This window comes from Ambystoma mexicanum, chromosome 8 (genome assembly GCF_040938575.1).
Source record: "Ambystoma mexicanum isolate Mex_15411 chromosome 8, UKY_AmexF1_1, whole genome shotgun sequence".
Classification (NCBI taxonomy): Eukaryota; Metazoa; Chordata; class Amphibia; order Caudata; family Ambystomatidae; genus Ambystoma; species Ambystoma mexicanum.
In genome coordinates this window covers 1,150,968,929-1,150,993,671 of record NC_090929.1, presented here as the reverse complement: position 1 = coordinate 1,150,993,671, position 24,743 = coordinate 1,150,968,929, and the positions used below count along the sequence as shown (strand labels likewise).

The 24,743-nt window shown below is 47.2% G+C and overlaps 1 protein-coding gene across 1 annotated transcript in view; it reads right to left on the bottom strand.

Annotated features, from left to right (window-relative positions):
• Positions 1–24,743, bottom strand: part of CCDC6 (coiled-coil domain containing 6) — a 737,104-nt gene that overhangs the window by 376,768 nt on the left and 335,593 nt on the right. The window contains exon 5 of the mRNA XM_069611219.1: positions 3,669–3,829. Coding sequence (XP_069467320.1) covers positions 3,669–3,829 — 161 coding nt within the window. The remainder of the gene's footprint in view (positions 1–3,668; positions 3,830–24,743) is intronic.

Genomic DNA, 24,743 nt, shown 5'->3' with positions numbered 1-24,743 from the left:
GAGAAAAGACAAACAATGTTAATTTCATTGATATTCGAGAATCGCTCCATGCATAGTCCAGCCCAGGCCTCTGGATTAAGTTTCAGCATTTCATTGCTCAGGCCGTCAAGTCCTGGAGGTCGAGATGGATTTAGCGGTTTGATGTATTTTAATATGTCATTTAGATCCCAGGAAATCTCCCATTTATTTTCCTTATTGAGGCCCAAAGTTGGTTCAGTTTGGTCATCTCGATGTTTGTATAGGGATGAGTAGTGATTTATCCAATCTTTTTCTGGGACATTTAAAACTGGTCTGTCATGTTGATCTATATGTCCGTTCAGCAGCGACCATAGTGATCTAGTATTCTGGTTTTGCAGTGCATTTAGCATCTGTTCCGCGTCTTTTTGTATCATTTCTGCTTTTAACATTTTCATTTGGTTTTTGTCTTAGAAGTTTAATGTTATTTTTTGCACAATTGTTGTCAGATTTCTTTGCTTGCGTGATTTTACTCTCCAAGTTCTTTTTCAATTCTGCTATTTGTAGGTTATATGTATGGGTATGATGTTTTAGTGGTTTGTCTTTTCTCATCGTTGGTATACGCTTTTAACAGCCATCCATATTGTAGTGTTTTAGGGTCAATGTACGGTGCCAGTTGGAAGGTTTTTATCAGTCCATCAACCTGGGGTTTTGAGAGCCTCAAACGGTTCACTCCCGTATTTAATTCTAGGGTGGGCAATTGAATCTTGGCTGCTTCTGGAATAGTCACTGCCCATTCCATCGCTATTTTGGTATGATCACTTTGGTCTGATGTATTATTTGTAAATGTTATGTTTTCTGCTGTGCCATCTGAGATGTAGAAGTAATCAAGTACAGCGGTTGCTGCACCTCGTTTCCAGGTTGGCTATGCTGGTTGGTCTTCTGGATAATTCCCATTGACCATATTCATATTTCGTTTTTCCATTTCTTTAGTCCATAGACGTGCTGTCGGGGTTAGTTTTGAATGGTCGATTTTCATTCCATCTTTGGTAAATATGTGAATGTTCAAGTCTCCACATACTAATATTTCTGTATGGTTATTTTGGCGACGGGTATCATCGAAGGCAGTAATGATGGTGTAAATGAATATATCCGTGATTATAGCTATGGGGTTCCAATATAGATTTATTATCAGTAGCGTTTTGAGATTCATTTTTCTGCCATCTTCATTCTTACATGCGAGTTCTAGTGTTTGTATTCCACTGTAGTTAAAAGAATCCAAGAGTGAGGGCATGAGGTATGTTTAACTTCTATTATGCCTCCCTGAAACTTGGAGAATCATCTCTGGTTCCGGAAGCACCTCAAAACCTTTCTCTTTGTTTCTGCTTTTTCTCGTCCCCTCCCCTGCTGACTTCCTGGCTGATACTTAAATTGCACTGGTTACCTGGCCACCCTCTGATCTCGAGCCCAGATTCCCCCCCCTGCCAGTCGCACACCTGCACTGCCTTCCTGGCAACCCCCGCACTTGGGGACTGTTTTTTGTATCCCTACAGTCCCACTACCAGCACTTGACACCCAATGTCTGCACTTACCCTTGCACACGCCACCTGCTGGCCGTACTTCTAATCTTATTTATTTTTATCCCATGTATTGCACTGTCCCCACCCACATATCCACACCACACTTCCCTCCTTCCCATGCACTTGCGCGATCTGAATGTCACCTGGCCTAGGAAGATCGTTGTCTGTCTTCCCTCTGTTCCCCCTCCCCTGCCTCGTCGCGCCTTGAAACACTTGTGTATAGATGCGTTATGAATGCTATGTTAAAATAATAAGATCATACCAAATCAGAACAGTCTTCAGACTGGCTCATGGAAGTCTCTGGTACTGAAGAAGGATTACAAGCCTTGACACTGTCAGAGGGAAGGTGCCTGGCCCCACTGTGGTCCTGCTTTTCATACTTCACAACCGTAAAGTACAAAAAGCTGCCTCTGGTACAAGTCCACAGAAGACCCCTTAACCTTCCCCCAAGTCAGAGGATGTAGGTCTGCCCTTTTTAAGACTCAGTGGAAGTCTAGTGAGCAAACGGCATCAATAGTCTGTTACCATGACCTGGAGAGGAGACATCCCATTAACTTGTGTGTCGATCCTGTAGCCAGATGTGACACTAGTTTGGAGGATTTGGGAATGCAGGACACAAGATCGTCTCAAGACAGAGGTACCTGTCCAGATTTCTGCCGAGGTGTGTGTGCACACTCCTCTGCAGTACCTTAGTTACCTGGTATCACAGGTCTCGGGATCTGAAAACCAGAGGATTTCCTGTCTAACTTGCGCAGGTGACCGGGACGGAACTCCCTAAACTGGGAGGTTAAATCTTGGAACAAGGCTGGCAACCATCTTAACTGCACAGGATGGCCACGCCCGGTTTGATACCAAACCACTACATAGCCACATTTACTGGTCTCCAACTGCTTGAGAGCAGACACCAAGCCTACAGAACAAGACTACTTTGAAAGGAGCCGTAACCTTAGGGACTTCGGTATCAAACCAGTGTAGAAGACGAAAGAATTTACCAGATTAAATATTCCAAGGCAGGTCACACAGACTTAGTGGGTCAGATGGGAGAAGATTCAGCGGCCGCCTATGCATCTCTTAATGCCTATCGGGAGGCAAGAACGGCAGGAAGGAGCCACAAACAAGAAAATGACCCAATAATTAGAATAATACACAGTTAGGAGTGTGACATACAAACAGAAGAGTATGCCAAGATGCTTTTCAGGCCTACCCAAAGGCATAAAAAATAAAAATACAAAAAAAAAACACAAGGAGTGCTTTTGGGGATGATCTATTTATGGGGGTGGGGTAAGCACCTGAGGAGATGAGGCACATGGGGCCCAGCAAAAAATCTTAGTGACAGCAACACATTTTTATGAGGTGCTTCACAAGGCATGCATGTGGTTGAGGCCCTTCCCAACCAGTTCCGTAGGTGGGAGAGCAGAATAATACTCCAAATTCCAAACGTAGACAAAAAAAAAAAAAACGTGCATCCAAAATCATACCTGCAGTCGTGAGTATCAGGGTCTAGTCTAAGTAAAGATGATTGGCGATAAGGAGTTAATAGTTTATACAAATGTATGCCCAGGACTCAATGATGACATGATTTACCAAGATCAAATGTCTACTAAGCAGTTGAGGGTATGCAATTAAAATGTTGCTCACTGGGATTTAAATATTTAGGAAGAAATACTTTAATAGCACTAATTCCACAACCTTAACTGGGGTAATAGGCATGAAGAAAATCAAGGTAAACTTTTGAACTACAATACACCAGCACTTTCAAAGAGGACATGATCCATTTTCAAGGCTTGAAGGAAGCAAAGACTAGTTTTGTAATCAAGGGTAAAGCACCAAGAATAATAAATGACAGTAACGCAGCAAAAAAAAAAAAAAATAAATTAAAAAAAAGGAGCAAGGTGACAATGCGGAAACTGCAGTAACAAAATAACTATGGGATGCCACATGAAAAAAAGTCATATGGGGCCTGCAGACAATATGCAAGAAATCCAATGTATGGGGAACACAAACAATGCATGCTCTATCACCTCAAAAGCAAACATTCCAGAGCTTCTCAGGAAATCCAAAAGATGGAGGCTTGGCCACTTAAACTTTCATGCCACTTCCCTTATGTACAAGTCAAAGAAAGAAGTTGCTTACGCTGTAACTGAGCTGCTCTCAGTTGTTTCTTAAGCCGCTCCACTTCATTTTTTAAAAATCGTATATGTCGCATCATATTTTCTGGTGAATCTATCTCCATTGAAATCTCTCTTGGTGATGGTGGAGCAGACACTGGTTGGTCCAACTTCTCCTGTAAAATTCTGTGAGAAAGTTTTTAGTGACTAAAACTGTCCTGTAATTATCAAAAGACAACAAGACAGACACGTGACAACTACAAATACAATATTTTCAGACCACAGTTACTGCACTGCACATGTGAAAGAAAACGTTTGTATTTTTTGTGTCAATGTCAACATTTCTTCAGAGATCAACCAGTTTACTTAAAAGAAACAATACAAATCTCCTACAGTGAAGCTACCTTGGAAAAACTTTAAAAATAAAATCACTGAAACATGCGTCAACTGGCATTAATAAAAATTATCTGCCAATTGTGCAGCTTCCAAAGATTAAGCCAGAACATACCATTCGCTGGTTTAGGTTACCTTGACAACATTCTTACCCCAAACACCCGAACACACTCACTACCCCATGTAGTAGAAAGCACCAGAAATTATCCCAAGCTCATCACATGTGAGGAAAAACGTGCAGTAAAAAGATTAGGAAATTCAAACGTGATGCTTATGATTATCACAATGATCAAGTCTTTACCTGGATGAATCGTTAAAGAACATAGAGGTATATCTAATCGGAGCAGTTCCAATGAAACCTCCAGCTCTGACTCAGTGACCCCTGCACTAGGCACATCTAGAGAAACTTGCACTGAACACTCCGAGTGAAGAAGCAGGGTCACAAGAGACGGGTACAACTACCACTACCATTGATAATAGGGAGCCATCAACTGGAAACGCCTGTTTTTAGGGGTGGGGCGGACCAAAAGAACCCAGAGGGGTAGGGCAAAGTAAGATCGGCACAAACCCAACAGCGATACCTGTCGAGGGTAACAGTTTTGAATGTGTCTAGAAGGTTCAGTGCAAAAGAAAACTCAATACTGCAAAAAGGACTGCATTTCCCTATAACCCCTCCACCCCCCGGACCGCCCGGACATAAAGCTGCAATCTGTTTTACACCAAAGTTGAAATTTTCAAAATGTACACGCAAGCCCATATTGAAGGCATTTTTTGCCAACTTGGATGAAGGGACAGACAGTCCTCAAGATTCAGATGGTTAATACCTTGAATTCAAACCAAAGAGCAACTTCATGCCCTCACTTCCACATGTAACAATAGAGTTCTATCATGAAGCAGTTCTGCGAGAGTTAAATTAAAATTCAAGGAACCCAGATTCAGAAATCTTAAGTGATCTCGACACAATAAGTGTGTTGTACAAAGACGAGTCCATCACTATAAGACTGGCAGACAAAGGAGGGCCTCCTGGTCGCCCAGAACACTGAAGATTATGAAGAATTTAGCAAATTGAATGATTGAAATACTGATGTAGTTCTCGATCACAACCCCACTAGAACCATCATGGATAATTTGAAAAACCTTCTATATCAGGCTGAAGGTTTTGATTGTATCAATGAAAAGACTAAGACCTGGTACCCCATTTTTACCTGCTCCCAAACTACATAAAAGCCTTGATAAGCCTCCAGGGCGGACCATAGTTTCAGCCAGTGGCTGCATTTTACAACCTTTGGGCACATATGTGGATACTATTCTACAGCGACTTATTCAAAAATATGATACACACAAGGATACAACACACTTCCTGAATATTTTAAGCAGATTGGTTATTGATGAAGTCGACACACTGGTGACGATTGACGTCAAATGTTTGTATACCTCAATAGCGCATGATTTAGGCCAAGCAGTGGTTTAATGGACCTTCCTTAGAAAAGGGAAAAAGAAGCCACAAATCAGTATTTTATCTACAGACCAGCAGTACGCCATTGGTGCCACCATGGCTCTGCCATTTGCAAATGAGTTTATGATCAAATTCAAACAGGACAATGTTACATAGCACCCAATTTGGCACTACATCAAATACTGGGGTCGCTACATTGACGTTATTTTAGTATGGAAGGGAAGGGGTAGACATTCAGATTGGATAAGCAGGAGCAAAGAGCAGCTCCTCGGTATGCAGCATTAGCCAGTATCTAGTAGCTACCAATGGGGAATGAGGAGCTAGTTCATAGCATTCCGCAAATCGAACTTCCACTAAATGCATATCATTTTGTCCATTGTTTATGATCCCTTATGCTTTAAATGTTGTATTGTATAAGTTGTAGTGAAGAAATTGGCAACCTTTTGCATCTAATTGATGTGCTCCCAATCCACTCTTCCCTCCGATGCTTCCCGTGATGGCCCGTTTACTGACTCTTACCCTTCCCAGCCTCAACAATTCCCCCCCTCCCCCGCCCATACCCCAACTCCACCGGTTCCATGTGATATTTTCGCCGGAAAAAATATTGCGATGCAAAAATATCGCCATATTTTTCCGGCGAAAATAACAGATGGACCCTGCGGGGGACACCCCTGCAAACCCGCATCATTTTTTTATGTGCGGGGGACACCCCTGCAAACCCTGCATCATTTTTTTATGTGCGGGGGACACCCCCGCACCTAATATTTTGCCACCAAAAATATCGCCTATGGCTGTTCCCAACGACCATATGTACGGCGATATTTTTGCTGGCGAAAATATTACCTGATACCAACTCCACCCCGCCCTGCCCTACCCTACCCCAACAAATGCCCAGCTCCATCCCTGGGTCTCAGGCCCACCCGCGTCTGGTCCTATCTAGCGTCCGAGGACTAGGACCCCGCAAGGTGTCACCGATTTAACAGCGACCTAACTAGGTGTACTACTAATGGGTTCAACGGATGCCTCCTAGGTGCTCCCACTTATCTATTTAGGGTTGTTGCGCCCAGCGGATCCCGCCAGCCTATCTTGCAGCGCACTCCCCACAAGCTTAATTTAACTCTATATTCAAGTCCCAATGTCCTAGTCATGTCCCCAAGGCGGACATGGCTGCATGCTACTCATCTCCTGCAGCCCTCATCTGGATATCCGGTTCCTGAGGGCGGCCCTGCATATCCAGCCATTCCATCGCATCCTTCGGCGTCTCGAACAGGGATTTGTTCTAGTAGAACACTCAACTTGGCTGGGTAAAGCAACATAATAACGATGGCCTGCTTCTTTTAATCTTCTTTTCACCGACCCAAAGTTCATCCTGCTACGCTGTACGTGCAGCTTATAGTCCGGTTATGCCGTGATTTTTGCCGACCCCCTTTCCATGGTTCCTCCCTTCCGAAAAAATTTGAGTATCTTCTCCTGGTCTCGATAGTTCCGAATGTTTGTGATCAGCGGTCGCGGGGGGGGGGGTTTCTGAGGGCGGTCTCCTTGTCAAGGCCCTGTGCGCCCTTTCAACCACAAACCCCTGGGTCTGCGCCCCGCCAGTTATCTCCTGCAGGAGCATGGTTTCCACATATTCTGTTGGGTTGGGCCCCTCCATTCCTTCCAGCAAGCCAACAATTTGCATGTTTCGTTTGGCCCGCCCTTCCGCCTCCTCTGCTCTGTCCTCTAGGTTGCCCACCCGCTGCACAAGGGCATTTAGCTCCGATCCATGTGCGGCGCACGCAGCAGTATTCGGGGCCATCTCCTTATCCAAGTTCCCGGTGCGCTCTGCAATCGTCCGCACGTCCTGTCTCAGCCAGTTCACTTCCTCTTGGACCCCACCAATCTTGAGGTCCAGGCTCACTTTGTTTGTTCATTGCCAGGCCCAGTTTAGTCTCCCAGGCCACTTTCAAGTCTGCAATTGCTGCTAGCACCTCCTGGATCGTGCCCAGTGCCTCTGCCTCTGTCGTGGGGGTCTCCTTGCTTTTGCCTCCCTCCGCATCTGGGGTTGTCTTGGTGTAGGCCTCCAACGTGGGCTGTTTGGTCCTGGGTCTAACAACTTTATTAGACATTCTGCCGTGTTGTCCGGGCGTAAGCCAGCTGCACCTCCCCGCGCACAAAGGTCTGCGTGGCACCAGAACACTCATGGCAGTATAGGGCTATGCCCATGTGTGTCTTGGTCGCTCGCCTCACCCGGAGTGGGCTGTGTCCACCCACGTACTAGTGCACTCTGTGTCGTGACTCCGGTCTCTGCCTTACTCCATGGGCACCTTCCAAGTTATGTTGACTTCACTGCAGGCCCAGCATCAGCCGTGAGGTCGCTCGGCGGGTCTCAGTGTTTACCATCTGTGCGCATTCGGCCATATGTCTTTCATTGCCCCAATCGTGTAGCAATATAATACACCACTACTCTGGCATTCCCACTACTGGAGGGTTGCGTGTGCTAGGGGCCCTGCTGTGCCTTCACTGCAGCTATACCATACTGTTCCTCTCACGTGACCCCGCTGCAGTCACCAGCCATCCCTCCTGTTGGGCTACCATTGAGGCTTGGGTCTGCTGGGCACCATTACGCAGTGCTAAAACCCTGATTGCCACGCTGTGCCAGGCCTGAATTGCTGGGACACCCCTGCATCCCTCACTACACCCGAGATGACTAACAGAGCCAGAGGAACCAACAAGGTGGGGGCCATGGACAAGTTCGCCAAGGCAGCCCCACGAGCAGAGCTGGGGTCTACAGGATCTACCCATGCGGAACCCGAGCCTGAACCAGTGCCCGATTCCAGTGCACTGACCCCTGACCTTATGGCAATGATGGAGTCAATGGCCAAGAACTTTTCCTCGTTCCACGAGATGTTGGACGATATCAACGCCAATGTTGCATCATTCAATTCACGAGTGGATCAGGCTGGGACCAGGATCACTGAGGCAGAAAATAGAATTGGGGCAAATGAGGATGGTTTGCACATTCTGCAGGACACCGTGGCTACTCTGACCCGTGACATGAAAATGGTGAAGGCGAAGTGTGATGACCTAGAGTCCCGCTCATGTAGGAATAACCTACGCATTATCGGGGGTCCCTGAGAATGCATTTAAGGGGCGCATGGAGTTGGCAGTCGAGAACTTACTCAAGGATCTGCTGGGTAACCCTGCCCTTTCCCCATACTTCTCAGTTGAGCGGGCTCACCGTGCCCTATCGCCACACCCCAAATCAGGAGATTTCCCTAGACCTGTTATTGCTAGAATTCTCAACTACAGAGATAGGACCTTATCCTTCGCCTGTCACACGAGAAGGGCGAACTGCGCCTCGACTCACACCATTCGTATATTTCTCGACTTTTCTGTTGGCGTGCAACAAGAGGCTTCCGTTCCTAGGCGTCAAAAAACTGCTACGAGAGCGCAACTTCCCTTACACAATTTTGTTCCCGGCCCGGCTCAAGATCACCTTTAAGGAAAAACTGTACTTTTTCACCGTCCCGGAGGAAGTGGTGAAGTTTATAGAGCCCAGATACGACTTCCCAATCCAATGAGAGACCCCATGGACGATGATTAACCCTTAGCTACCTAGAGGACATACAATTTGATCACTGTTTGCTTCCCAATATGCTGATGGTAACAATGGCTTACTGTTTCAACTATGGACACACTTTTGACACTTGAGGAGATAGCGCCTGGTTGGATTCTTATCGGGAGCCATTAGTTGGCCCTCGTCAAATGCTGCACATTCTCTGACATTGGCCAAAGTTTGCTCTTTGGACTTCAACTGATTGATTTCAATTTTTTTGGGTGCTGGTCTATTATGGTCGTAATGTTTTACTCACTGACCAAGTTTGCCCTATCACATTCTATGTTCTGGAAAATGCGATCATTGTGTTTCGCTGCACCACGTACCGATTGGTACTTCACGTCTTATATATATATTGTCTAAGTGTCTGCCACACGGCAACAGCGCACCCCGCTGCGATTGCAAGGCTTACTCTGGTATGGTTTTTGTTGGGTATCGGCCCCGGTTGGGCCAGTAATGTGGCGGGTTCATGTTGTGACTCGCCAGTTTACCCCTGTTTTTCAGGGAGTTCTAGTTGCATATGGGGGGTACAGGGAGGTTGGGAACATTACCTACCAGGAAAGGGTGGTGGGGGAGGTGGGCGGGCATGGGTTGAGAAGTTACATTGGAAAAGGCGGGGACAGACTGGCAAATCGTACCACATCGGGGCACCCGCAGAGTGGCAGACCTCATGATAAAAATACTTCACGACAACTGAACTGGGATGTACCATAGACACCTAGAATGCCTACCACGGTGATGTCCTGGAACGTCTGGGGCTTGGGTAATTACACAAAGGCTTGAGTGCAAAATATTACTGTTACAGGAAACGCATTCTACAGGTCCCCTGACAAAATGTATGGCACCGTTGTGGGGTTCAAACAGGTACTCTACCTCCTATTCCACTCAGGCCAGAGGTATGCTAACAGTGATCCACAAATCACTCAAATGTGTACTGCATAAGAGCTACATCGACCCTGAGGGTGGATATATTATATTACACTGCCCAATTGCTAATAGCGAATATCTTAGTAAACACCTATGGTCCTAATGTTGACTCCCCCCCCCGATTTCGTGGACTCTCTGGCAACTATACTCCTGGGTTATGTGGGGGTGCAGATCATTTGGGATGGGGAAATTAACTTTATACTAGACACCAAGCTGGATAGAAGAGGAACGGCTCTAAGACTACAGTCAGGGGCAGCACGCAGACTGCTGACACATAGCACAACACTTGACATTCGAGATGTATGGAGGACAACTCATCCGCAATCACGGGAATACACCCACTACTCCTCTGTCCATGATAGCTCCTCCAGAATCGACTTATTCCTATTGTCAAGCGGAATGCTGGCCAGGGTAGTGGATGCGCAGATACTCACTCGTACCCTATCAGATCATGCCCCAATCACTCTATTCCTGGAATTGGGGGTGCCTGTCCCGACCATCAACACGTGGCGATTCAAGTCCTCCGCCCTGCAAGATGTCGTGTTTAAGGCAGACATCCTAGCGGACATCCAGTCTTACTTTGAACATAACACACCCCAGTCCACTACCATGCGAGTCCGGTGGGACACTTTCAAAGCCTACATCAGGGGAATGTCCATATCCCGGGAGGCGGGAGTACTCAAAGCAATGAGAGCGGCCCTTGGTCGCTCCGAATCTAGGTTACGTGAACTAGAGCGGGAGCACCCCCACGTCGGTCGATCCTGCTACCATCGCCCTGATCAACGAGGAACTCCAATTATTCAATGAACACGCCACCAGGGAGGTCCAATACTTGAGCCGTCCACAAGCCGCGCGGAAGTATGGAGAGGGCGATAGACCCGGCAGAATATTGGCTGCCCTGACTAGAGGAGAGTGGGGTCAGTCCCAGATTACTGGTGTCAAAGACGGCCAGGTCACCCTACAATCGTCCGAGCAACAGATATTGGAAGTCTTTGTGGATTTCTACACAGAACTCTATTCCCAACCCCCACAAGCATAGTGAGCGACACATGAGGGAGCTCCTTGAACAAATACCCACGACCTGTATTTCTCCGGCAACAAGAGACCAGTTAGATTCCCCAGTACTATTAGATGAAATAGTCGAGGCCATATCCAGTCTCCCCAAGGGCAAAGCGCCGGGCCCTGCTGGGCTCACGACAGAGTTCTACCAGGAACACGTAGCTATATTGCCCCTAAACTCCTGGAGGTATGGGACTAGACACTCCGGCTAGCCACTCTCCCCCCACCCCCCAACACTACATGAGGTCATTATGGTATTACTCAAACCCGGTAAACCCAGTGACGAGTGCGGCTCCTACAGGCCCCTTTCGCTAATGAACTTGGACACTAAAATCTTCGCCAAAGTAATAGCCAACCGCTTTCTCCCAGTCATGACATATGCGGTCCACAAGGATCAGTCTGGATTCGTGCCCGGGAGATCCACCTCCCACAATATCAGGAGGCTGCTCACGTCATGGCACGGATCGACCAGGGTACAAGGGCGGGGACGGTCACGCTTGATGTTCAAAGCATTTGATATGGTATCCTGGAAGTATATGTGGCTAGTATTGGAAGCTATGGGTATTGGCCCTAACATGATTAGTTACATTAAGTTGCCAAAAACTTCCCCAGTGGCAGGGGTCTGAGTCAACTCCCTGACATCAGCACTGATCCTACTCTTCAGAGGCACCCGCCAGGGCTGCCCATTCTCCCCAATTCTATTCGCCATGGCGATAGAGCCAATGGCCGACCACGTCCAAGCACATCACTCGAACAAAGGGATATGGCTGAAGGACACTCCCGAGATTATTTCTCTTTATGCGGATGACGTATTATTATTCATTAGAGACCCCGCCGTCCACCTTGACCCGATCTTGCGTGACATCACTCGCATAGGCACCCGCTCCGGATTCACGATCAATTACTCCAAGTCTGAACTCTTCCCTCTCACTAGCTCCACCCAACGTCCTACTACTGAATACCCACTTCGCTGGTCGCCCGACGGGATTAAATACCTGGGGGTCCAAGTGTCCTTGGCCAAAGATACTTTGCTGGCAGGCAACTACTTGGCTGTGGCACAGCAAGCCGAGGCCAAAATGATACAATGGCGTTCCCTCTATCACTTGCCGGGAAACTTTCACTTGTCAAAATGATACTGTTGCCCAAGCTGTTGTATATATTTAGTAATGTTCCCGACTGGCTTTTAGATATTTTACTAGACTTCACCAATTTTTTTGGCCCCCGATTTCATGCTATACTGGCTCGCGCCACAAGCCCAATTGGTACCCCGGGCCCCCCCCCCTCATCCCCAGGTTAAACTAGAGACTGGCGGCAGCAGCAGATACAAATGTAATGTCACTGATACTTCACCGGCAGTATGTGCCAGATTCGCCCATTGACCCAGTCGGAACTACTCTACATGCCTGGGGTCGTATCCTGGGGGTTAGGGCGGTACAGCATCCCTACTACAAATGGCTCCCTGCTTGGAGAGTCCCCAGGCTGGAACCCACGCATGATATGGCCCTGGCACAACACTGGGAAACCCTGGGGTACCTTGCATTAACAGACTTTTATCCTGATGGGCAGTTCATAACTCCACAAACATGGAGGCCGGGCCATTCAAGGTCGGCATTGGAATGGTTGCAATTCTATAGGCTTTGTGCGGCCTTTCTCGACTGCATGGCCTTGCTTTCCTAATGAACCTCCGGACTCCCCTGAGATTGCATACATAGCTAATTCCAGTGGCGCCAGTGGGGTGGTCTCTACATTATATAGGCTGTTGCTGATGTGTGCCCCTGCGCGGCCCTCTAGGGCCCGTGACGAATGGGCAAGCAAGCTGGGTGTAGAGCTCTCCGACCAATTATGGGATAAAATGTGTTCACATACTAGCAGGGTCTCCCTCAACTTTTGCTACCGTGCCATACAGTACAAACTGTTGAATAGACTGTACTATACCCCGCTCAGGATCTCTAGGTTTGCCCGAAACTCTCCACAATCCTGCCCTCGCTGTGGAGCGGAGGGCGCGGATCACCTACATATGTTCTGGGGTTGCCCGAGGCTAGTGGAGTTTTGGGGTAAGATCCTGGAGACACTATCTATAATCGGTGACAGTTTTATTGACCCGGACCCGCTGGGAGCCCTGTTTGGGCTATGGCGGGCTGATGGGGCTGGGCACGTGGCTAAATTCCTAAATGTGGCTTGTGTAGTGGCCAAGAAGTGCGTCCTTCAAAGCTGGAAGAACTCTCCCCCCACGGTCCGGAAATGGTTAAATCTACTCACCTGGTCTCGTAATTGGACTGCTTTCAACAGCTACCTGCACAGTCTAGATGAGAACTCCTCCGAGAGTGTTACATCCCAGACCTCTTGTAATCATACAGACGCCCTATAGTGCATTATGATGTATTGGTTTCACATATAGTTAATTGTTGTCCTTCTTATTGCCAACTACTGTATTCATTAATGTATGGACTGAACTCATTGGTTGCTCTGATGTGTGTGTCTGCTATATGTCTCTGCCAATAAAAATACAAATTTATTTAAAAAAAAGTGCCTGGCTGCTCAGCCACTCTACGACTCGTTTAGTACAGACCTTTATTAAGAGTTTGGTCCCTAATACCAAGAGAAGTGTTATTGAGTCCCACACGAGTTGAACATTAGAAAAATATACCTAACACATAGTTACAATTACTTACTGTATTATGCAATAAGCATATATGTAATTATCTAAATCAACAGTTTGTACATGGGCACCTGCACCTGAATACTTGTAATGCTGTTAAGTAAATGTTGGTGTTGGTGTGTGGCCTGTATTGACATAGGAACTGAATATTCCTAAATTGCATTATATATTCGTGAAACGAACAGTGCCGCAAGTTGTCAACCTTTGTGACACAGTTAATCCACTTTAGCGCTTGAAAGGTTCTTTTTTTTTTTAGCGCACACATCTTAAGGTTGCGTTATGCCTACTCTGCATGGTCAAACAATATGGGAGATTGGTGGACACATTACATTTGGAGAGTAAGTGAAGTGCTCTGAAACTGTGCAAAGTATGATCAGACATTACAGAGCATTATGAGCATTTTGATGCACAACTCGGTGAACAAAAATGTTTTCTGACTGTTTACTTGTGCTGCTGTCCCTTTTAATGGTCACAAAAAACAATAAGTTTACATCTTCATTAAGACCATTAGGCATGATTGCGTCTAACCTGTCTAGCCAATAGGTTTCTATTTGAGTCTCTTGTTGATGCTTATCCTGAGATACTTCTCATTGACCGCTTCCAAAATGTGAAACCTTATTGGTGACAACTGATGTTCCTTTTCTGAGAAGTGTCGAGTTAAGCACAGGAATTTGCCTTTCTACTTGCGTGAACACTGCATTGGTGTTTTTGGTGTCCTTACTAGGAAGCCCCTTAAATTGCTGCTCCTCCCATGGGCAAAACTAGATTTTTCACTAAAGAGTGACTGCATGTTTGTGTTGCATGTTAGTGTGGGCCAGTACTTAAGAATAATCTTTTTGATCCTTGTTGATTGTGTACTGTATTTGTTAATAAAAACAAGCAGTCCATCTTCTTGGCCCTATGTTTGCTCTTAGTGACCAGTCGGGAGTTCTGAACTTTGTTCTGCTTTGTCTTGTCCTGAAAGCAACTCATCCCGATTATTTTGGAACTTGCTCAGGATCTAGTTATTATCTGTCCTGTACTTCTCATTGTTGCTAAGTCTCTTGATGCTTAGGAGCTGGCTAGAAGGTAGTCCTCTTATTGTCAATGGTGGGTGAAAGCTTATCCTGTACAATAAATTGTTGCGATATGTTTGTATTGTATAAGTTGTAGTGAAGGAATTGGCAACCTTTGGAGTTACTTATACATCAAATGCAAATTTGGTTGCCCGATTTCATGAGTAAACTGAATTCTGCTGTCTATCAAGTTGAGCTACTTAAGAAAATCTATAGGTTATTCCTTGCTACCCTTCAGGGTTCAAAATTGAGGCGAGTTGGCAGCCATTTAGCGTCTGATTGTTGCCTAGAAAAGCCTGGTTAGCGTTAAACTAATAGCTACATTTGACCACCCAGACCAGCTGATGTCGAACAAACACACCTATATGAATTTAACACTATGCGTTTGGGACGACATATACATAACATTAGGACATATTTATCTTAGAGTGGTGACCTGGAATGAATGTGCGGGGCCTAAACAGTTACTTAAAACGCAAAAAAGTGATGCTGTATCTAAAAAGGATGCGTATTGATATAGCCTTGCTACAAGAGACCCACCTCACGATGGAGAAGCTGGAGGTGGTCAGGAGAAAATGGAGGGGTAGTGTCATGGGGGCGACGTATTCGACATATGCAAGAGGGGTGGTCACATGGGTGGCACCGCACGTGCCGTTCCAGGTACTGAGTTTGACAATAGACCCAGGGGGCAGAATGGTGGTAGTAACGGGACTCCTGGAGAACAGAGAGGTGCACATCATCAATTTGTACGCCCCTAACCATGATACGGCGGCTTACTTTAGGTCCTTATACAGTAAGATTAGCCCCCTGGTGGGTGGCGCGATAGTGTGGGGAGGGGACTTTAATTGTACCCTGAATCCTAGAATAGACAGGTCAGATGACAAATCAGGGAAGCCAGCGCCAGCGGCCAAAGTGCTGGGGACACTGTTGAAAGACCTAGGCCTATTGGATGTTTGGAGGAAGCTGCAGCCATTTGATAGAGAATACTCGCACTACGCAGCACCACATGACTTGCACACGAGGCTAGACTATGTGTTAGCAGCTGCCGAGATATTGGGAGAAATGATGGGAGCGGAATAGAAGGCTCGGGTATTATCCGATCACTCGCCTTTGGTCGTAGAGTGGCGATACCAACCCGCCAGGGCGCGCATCCCGACATGGAGACTCAGAACTGAGGCGTTACAAGATGTGGGGTTTCGAGAGGACCTGAGGGAGGCCATCGAGGAATATTTTGAAACTAACACGGGCAGTGTACGCTCTGTGGGTACAGTATGGGAGGCGTTTAAGGTGGTGGTGGGGGTTACAAGTTTTACAAGACATAAGCAGGAGCTACTCCAGCCGTTGCTTGACATGTTTAATGAAGCCTACGAGCTGGGGGAACTGCCACCGTCCCTACGTGAGGCAGTGCTCATCCCACTTCTGAAACCAGGCAAGCCGGCCATGGAGTGCGGGTCCTATAGACCCTTGTACATGCTCAATCAGGACAGTAAAATACTCACGGCAGTGCTAGCCAATAGGCTAAAGAGGGTGATTGGTAAGTTGATCCACCCAGATCAGACGGGCTATGTCCCTGGTAGGAATATCACAGAACCATATGAGGCTGCACCATATCATTGATAACACCGGGGAGGACACGGGCGAGTTGGCTATTGTGTCGATAGACGGGCTCAAAGCCTTTGATTCGGTGCGGTGGCCATGGTTGAAAGCGACCCTGAAAGGATACGGAATGGGACCTGGATACATCAGGTGGGTTCAGATGTTATATAGCACCCTGGTAGCGAGAGTTAAAACGGGATCCACAATTTCAGACAAATGGCAACTCAGCAGGAGGTCCAGACAGGGATGCCCCTGGTCACCCATGTTATACATACTGGCGCTAGAGCCGCTGGCAATATGCCTGCGACAATACGGGGAGGTGGGGATTCGTACGACAAGTGGCATGCACCTGATATCGCTGTATGCAGATGACATGCTCCTCTATTTGCGCTTCCCGGAGGAAAACCTACAATATGTATTGGAGGTGATGGATCGTTATGCCACCCTCTCGGGCATATCGGTGAACCCCGGGAAGTCTAGTTTGTTCCCCTTGGGAAGGTATAAGTGTCCCATTGGAGAGGCTGTTTATCCTGCAAATACCCTGGCAACCTGAGACATTTAGGTATCTGGGAGTAAACATTTATCATAGGATAGAAACAGAGCACGAACATAACACAGAGAAAGTGATCGAGGGAGTTAAGAATAGCATGGTGTTCTGGTCTAGATTACCCCCATCTATGAAGGGGAGAGCAGCTTTGCTCAAAATGGTGGTTTTGCCCAGACTCTTAAATGTTTTTTTAAATGTCCAGTATTTGATTCCCAGAAGCTTTTTCAAGAGACTTCACGGTATGTGCATGAGCTTCATATGGGGCAACTCTAGGAACAGAGTAGCCCTGTGGAAACTACAGAACTCGTGTGACGGGGGCGTAAACTTGCCGAACTTTGAGCTTTATTATCCGGCGGGGCAGCAGTTTGTGGCTAGGTGGTTGTCGTCAGAAGACTCGGCAGAAGCTAGACTCCATACTTTCTGAGAGAGACGGTGTGGCTACAAAAGAGTAAACTGGTGGGAAGAGGGAGACTATTAGAGCTGGGTTGGGAGGTCTGGTGCAGGACGTGGAGAAAGGTGGGTGATCCGGATCCGCTCTCCAAGCAGGTTCAGCTGGTGGCGCTGTGTGGAAACGACTCCCAATTGCTTGAGGTAGTCCATAGATACTGGGAACCAATGGGCTTGGCCACCCTCGGCAGGAAGGGGAGGTGCTGGAATTCCAGAGTTTGCAGGAGGAGACAGGGGTGCATAGAGCCCAATATATAACTTACACCAGACTCACGAAACGGGTGAGGGAGAGGTGGCCTGAGACGGTGTTGGCGGAAGAACCTGATGCTGCCCTGGAAACGATGTACGATGTCGCAGAGGGCGGGCACGAAAAATAGCCAGGGTATAGGAGCTCCTGAGAGCAAAGGCTGGAAAGGAGCTGCTTCAACTGAGGCAGGCCTGGGAGGAGGAGGGGAAGAAGACCCATGACAGAGGGGCAATGGGAGAGAGCTCAAAAGGTACCATAAAAAGGTGTCCCGAAATGCGAGACTCCAACAGATCCAGTTGTATGTCACCCATAGGGCTTATCTGACCCCTGGGAAAATAGCCAGGTTTGGAGGCTCGGCCACACAGAAATGCCCCAGGTGCGGGGAGGTGGAAGAGGGGTTGCTACATATGTTCTGGGCCTGCCCCGAGGTGCACAGATTCTGGGACAAAATAAAGACCAAGATGGCCGGAGGGGGAGTGGTGTTGGATGTGGGGTCGGCTTGGGCATGCATGCTCTGGGTTTGTCCCAGGCCACGCAATATAAAACACATAAGCAAGATGAAGGACCTGGCTTACATCCTGGCCAGGCGTAGGATCGCAATGGGCTGGAAGGCGGCCCACAGACCCAGGGTGGAGACATGATGGGCGGACCTCCTAAGATGGGCAGAAGCAGAATCAGTAGTATGGTTTGAAGCCGTTACCAGGGGGGGGTGAGGAGGAAGTGGGCCCCCTAATAGCCTGGCGACAATTAGTGACCTCTAAGGTAAACCCCCACCAGGTCAACTACAAAACAGAAGACTCGGACGAGTCTACAATCGCTGCGATTCCCGAAAACGCTCCTGTAGATGACACGGATGAGCCGGCTCAAGTATATGGGGGGGTGGGGAGAGTACGGAGAATAACACTGTATAATGTGATGGTTTGATATCGAGTATGTACGTCCTGAAAAGCTGGATTGTTTTGTTGGTTTTGTTTGTTTAAAATAATAAAAATATATTTGAAAAAAAAATTATGTGGCAGGCCCCCAGGGCCCTATGCGGGTAGTATGAGGGGGGTGTCGGGGCCCCCCCGCAGCCCACACCCCCAGGCAGTGGGGCCGCACCAAGAAAGGATCAATGAGGGGCACCAGTGAGTGCAAGTCAACATGGAGGGCCCTCGTGACGGCCAGCCCCCCCCCCACTCTCCTCCTAACCCCTAACCCCCCCCCACCCCCCCCCCACCTCCTCACCAGGTGGAGTCGCTGGGTCCAACGTCGCCGCTGTTAAATGTAGATGGTATCCGGGGGGGGGCGGGAGGTTGGGTGGTTGAAGGCCAGGCACGGTCACGCGGCGCCAGGCACGGTCACGCGGCGCCAGGCACAGGAGCTCCAAGAGCCGCCCCCACTCAGTGGATAGAGGCCGTCAGGCAGGTGGCAGGGCTGGGACCTGGCGCCACAAGACCATAGGGGGGGGGGGCGGCCGGCAGCACCAGGCCAAGTGTAGTCCGCAGGCCCTTGGCACAGCACAACCAGCCGGAGGGAACGCCACGACCTCCGGGGGGGGTTCACAGCCGCATCCATGCACTTGGCGGCAATGTAGAATGCAGGCGGGCCAGATCGAGTGCACCGTGGGCAGCAGGCGCGGACTCCCGCCTCCGCGACTGAGGCGGCACAGGCCCGGCTCCAAGCAGCGTCGGGGATCAGCTCACGCCATAGGGCCCAGGACGGTTGCTTGTCACAGCAGATCTCCCGGAGTTAGATGCACGTCGGGATTAAGGCATGGCAGGCAGCAGGGTGTCGGGAAAAATCAGGGCCAGTTTAGGGTGATGGCACAGCAGTCCGCTGATTTAGCCGGATTGGTGTCTTCGCCTCACGGAGAACAGAGGCTAGGCAGCCATTTTCAGGCTGCTCAACAGCACCACCCCAGCCAGGCTCATCTTAGAAGGGGTAATGTGAGCTGTAGAGCAGTACACCGAAATCAGTAAACACAAGGATCCAAGTTAACAATTAGAGTTATATTACAATATTTATCTATATATTTATACACAAGGCAAATCAAACTAAAAAGGCAGCAACTAATAATGACATTCAATGGAAGATGGATTTAAATTAATATAAGAATCAGTAATGCAGGCAAGTAATTTCTTTCTATGCTACACAGTTCGAGCACACAGAGTGACATCAATAAAGGTCAGTAATTGCGTATAAATGCATCACCTTTACACATTGAATTTAGGGGCGAAAGTTTCAGAGTTAGATAGAACACTTTAGCAACTGTTGCAATAGTATTTTCTCCCAGAGGGATGTAGGTAGTGTGTTTCTCAGCAGAAAAAAGTGTTACACAATGTAAAACCTATGGGGGGGACCAGAAATGCCAAAGCCAGTAGGGTTGAGAAGAGGAGCCTTTAGGGAACCAGGATAACCAAATTCAAGTGGATAGTTCTAGTTCAGATGCAGTTCTTCAGAGAAAAAGTAATTCTGTGTCAGCAGTTCTTGAAGAATTCCAGGAGCCCAAGGAGGAGCCTACCTGAGGGTGCACAAGCTGAAGGCCTACACAAGTCAGTTGTGGTCAACTCTTAATGAGTGAAAACAGCACTTCCCAAGCCAGGAAGCACAGAACATGTCACAAGGTAGTTATCCCCCCCCAAACCCCCACAGTTAGCTTAAAGATGTAGAGTTTTCAGCTGGCTTCCTTCCTGATGAAGACCAGCATTCCCCTCCCCCCCAACTCCCCCTTTCATCACCACGACCAAAGAGCAGGACTCAGGGTCTGCATCACTGCATCAGGAAGGAAGCCAGCTGGAAAATCCTAAAATGAACACAATACATTAGAATTATAAAATTAGGGTCTGCAACTGCAATCATTGCAGCTTATTTTAGTGCCATTCCTTCCTTAAAATTGGTATTAAAAGTCTTGACCCGAGTTTGTAAAAAGCTGGACAGAAAAAGAAAAAGATGGACCGGCTCGTGGAACAAAAATGTATTGCATGGACATCGAATATCAATTCGGGGCCCATGTAGATTGAGTCATCCTTTCGCTCAACTAGCGACAGTAAACTACTTGTCCTAAGGTGTAACAAAACAGTCCTCTTTCTTTTGCAATAAAACCAGCGCACGTAATCAGCGTTGTGCCCACTGCGATCGTGGTCATAATAGCTGAGGACCAACTGCTTTTTGGACTCAAGATGGCCACCCGAATACCTCCTAAATTCCATATATTTGTCACACCAATATAACATCAGCTTTGGAGGCGTAAAGCCCTGACAAATCATGCTTCCAAACGCTTTTCCCAAAGAATTCACCTGGAAGTGATATTCCAGCAGGTGTCGGTTTCAGATCTTGTATGATCTGAAGTGTTAATGATGCTCTGCTTGAGACCATAATCTTACACAGAATAGCAAAGGTTTTAGGCTTATAAGATCATTTATGTAGTTCAATCGTGATTCTTGATGGAGCAGATAGATTGAGGTACTCTTGGGTGCCCCCAAGACCATTCGAAGGAATCCACTTTCCTTGAACTGAAATGTTTGTACTGGAGGCTGACCCTAGACTTCAGCTCCATAGGCACATTATGCAACGGGCTTAGCCTGGTAAATATTAAGTGCGGGATCAATACTTAACCCACCTAACCCCTGTCCAAACCTATGTAGTGCACCAAAGGCCTGTGCAAAGGTCTATGTCGCTTCAGAAATGTGGTCCCAACAGACAGGATGTAGTGGAGTACAAAGACCTTTTAAGCACACATCGTCAAGGAAACACTTTGTTAGGCAAGACTGTATGCAGTAACCCTGTGGGAAACTACACCAGTCTTGTCCTCTTGGTATTAGGTAAACCACCTATTGGTATAGGTTTGTACTACACAAGTTGGTAGCGTGACTGAGCAGCCATACTTACCTCAAGAGGGGTAAATGTGAGCTGTAGACTCGAAATCCACACATACAAGTATCAAAATAACACTTGCGCAAGGTTTTCTAGTAAAATAACTTATTTAAACGGTCAGTTTTAAATAAGCATTCTTGAAAAAAAGGGCAATGTGCAACAATTAAAACACTTCATAACACGTTCTCAGAATCAAGATAAGCAAGTAGATACTCTTTAGAGATGCTTCATACATACTTCCTATACCTTGAGGGGACTTCAGTTTAGTTTAGTTTATTCATTTGTATTGCGCACCAGACCCGAGGGTATGAGGGCGCATGAGCAGCAAGGTGATTCAAAGCTTGGTTACAGGATGCTTATACTTTACATTACATAATTATACTTTACATTACATAATTATACTTTATATTACATAATTACAGTGCGACGATGAAGGAACATGTGTACAGTTTGGCAGGAGAGAATGCAGTAGATGTATTTAAAGAATTACAAATATATACAAGTTTAGTATTACAAATTTACAGATTCTCTTAAAGCATGCAACGCGGAGAGCAGCCGTGTGGTGTTAGAGGTGTTAGTCCCAAATACTAGAAGAGTACTGGCATTTATATATATCACTTGGTAACAGTCTGAGGTTGTGGAAAGGAAAGGTTAAGGGAAAAAAAAGATTAACAGCCTTTCCGAGCATGTGGGCACTTTAAATTTCCTAATTAAGTCTGGATAGGATCTTTCCCAGCAAGAACAGTTTAACCAGTGACCACCTATGAGGGACAGTTAGAATCAAAGTCAATGGAGCCAGGACAGCCAAAGTAAATCTGAACAAGGTCTATGGAGCTGAGGCTGTAGAAAATCACTGTTGGGTCACAAGCTGTTAGGCTTGTGAAAGGTAGAGCAGAGATAAACTCTGCAAAAAGCAGCTACTACAAGTCTGAAGTGAGATAATGCAAGCTACAGACAAAACAGTCAGCGCAGTACCTTAGGTTTCAAGTAGAGGATCCCTCTGGCTTCTGTTCTGGTTGCAGGGTTGCAGATCCTGGGCCTCGGTCGTGGGAACAAGAGGGAGGATGTCTGGAGGACTCCTGCACTGCAGTTTGAAGGTCGGAGGGAGCCATGGGCGCTTTTCAGTTTGGCGTCACTTTGTGGTTTCAGCTACTGGCCAATAGCACCACTGCAGATCTTGGACACATGATGGGGTTCATTTGCTCCTCGAGTCCAGCACGCTGGTGAGGAGATTCGACCTTGGGTCATTCTGCTTCGGGAGGGTCCTTGGGATCTTCCTGGAGCTCTGGTCTGGCTTAGAGACAATGCACTCTACTACAGATTTCTCGACCCCTGGCACTCGGTTACAGCAGCTGCAAAGAAAGTGGGTCCTACCAAGCCAAGGGAAGAAGTCGTCCTCTCCGGAGCTTCTCTAGTCGATTTGGAAAAGAGTTTCAGCACTGCAGCAGGGCTTCACCAGACAGTTCAACAGTCCAGGAGGATGCAGGAAGGTTCTCTTCACGATTCCTTCATCGGCTGTTTCGTCCAGTGGTCGACTCTTTTATGCAGGTTTCTCCCATTCATGCACAGCCTGTCACTCACAGCAGGGTGGCTGTCTGCAAGGACAGCCAGCCAATCAGAACTGGGTGCATTCAGCTTACCAAGGGGACTAAGGGCGGGGAGTTTCGGGTACCTCCCTCGCTTCCTGTCCTGCCAGACACACTGGAGCCCGAGGCGTGTTTCAGTATGAAAGTATGCCAAAGGCAAAATGAACAAAAGGGTTAAACATAGTTTGGGGCGCAGAGTAAAACCCAAGAAAGCTCTCACAAGCAAGAAATGCCAAAAAAAGAAGACAGCCATTTTGACAAACTCGTCACCGATGGGTGCTATACTGCAGCTGAGGGTTCAGCCTGTGGTAGAAAAGCACAATGGTAGGAGCATTAAACCACTGCCAACAGCCATTTAAAAAAAATGTTACATGAGTAAGTAGGAAAAGGGGCTACTAAGTAACCCCCCCCAGCACTCCACATAAGAAGGGGTGTGCTGGACCTACATTTCACTTTACTACTCTTGGGAACAGCAGTTCACCCATGAGAAGGTATTTCAGCTTTAAGAGAAATCCAAATGACTTCTCTGACACTGCACTGAAGGTGCAGTGTGTCAATACAAAAAAAAGTAGATGCCTATGGAGTTTATCAGACTCCAAAAACAGAGAATACAGAACCCAAATCAGGTCAAAAACACGAGAAAGTGAGAAAAAGGTCTCACTCCAGGATAAAAATCTAAAGTCCAGCAAAAGAGCTGGGGGGTCTCCAAAGTTGAGGGGGAATTAGCAAAGCAATGAGAATTCGCCCCAATACACTTAATCGATGTAGTTATATAAAAATAGGCTTATTGTATAGACTAAAGCAATGTTAAAATCAAGGCAAGAAGAAATTGTTCACACAGATATATACAGTAGATGGTTGCTGTTGCAATACTTAGTTCAATAGTAGACCTTTAGATGAATAACAGTAAGTATAAGAGTAGCTTCAGGTTAGCAAATCATTCATTAACCAACATTTACTTATAATAGCAATACTGGTAAACAACTTTAGGAAAGCCTCTTTAGAGTTCCAACCCTATCTGTGGAATGGTAGTCTCAAAAAGTCACATGGGGACACTGGGGCACGGGGGGGGGGCAGTGCTGCTTGGGCGGCAGAACAAAGGAAGGCATATGCTGTCAAAGTTGTCAAATATCAGAATAAGCGTTTTCGTCACAAGTAATGGAATTTGATTCAAAGGGTACAGGGGTACTAGACACGCCCTCTGGAGGATTTCAGCCTCTAGGACAATGTCCTAAAGCCTGGGAGAACACGGTTGGATCATCTGACAAAGTACAGGAGAAGCAAACAGCAACACAATAACTGCCCAGGTAAGTACCTAGGAGTTAGGCAGTACCTTCCATGATGAACTGCAATGTCACTGGCAGCTCCCCAAGGTAATGAGACAGCCGCTCTGGTTCGGGTCTCTGACTTGATGGCCGGAGGAATAACTTTTGGCGGAAGCAGGGAATTTACTGTCACAGGGTGCCCAGCAGACGATCTTTGCGGCACTTGGCTGTGGAGGCTCGACACAGGCTTTGCCATAGAAACGGTTGTCACACAGCAGACTTTCTTCCTTCTCTCAGTCCACGACTCAGCTGAGAAGACTTTAATAATCGGGAGGAAGTCTCTGTAGGCCAAGACAGATGCCCACAAGTTTGCTGCCGGAACCGTGCTTGACGAGAAGATGCACTGCAGCAGT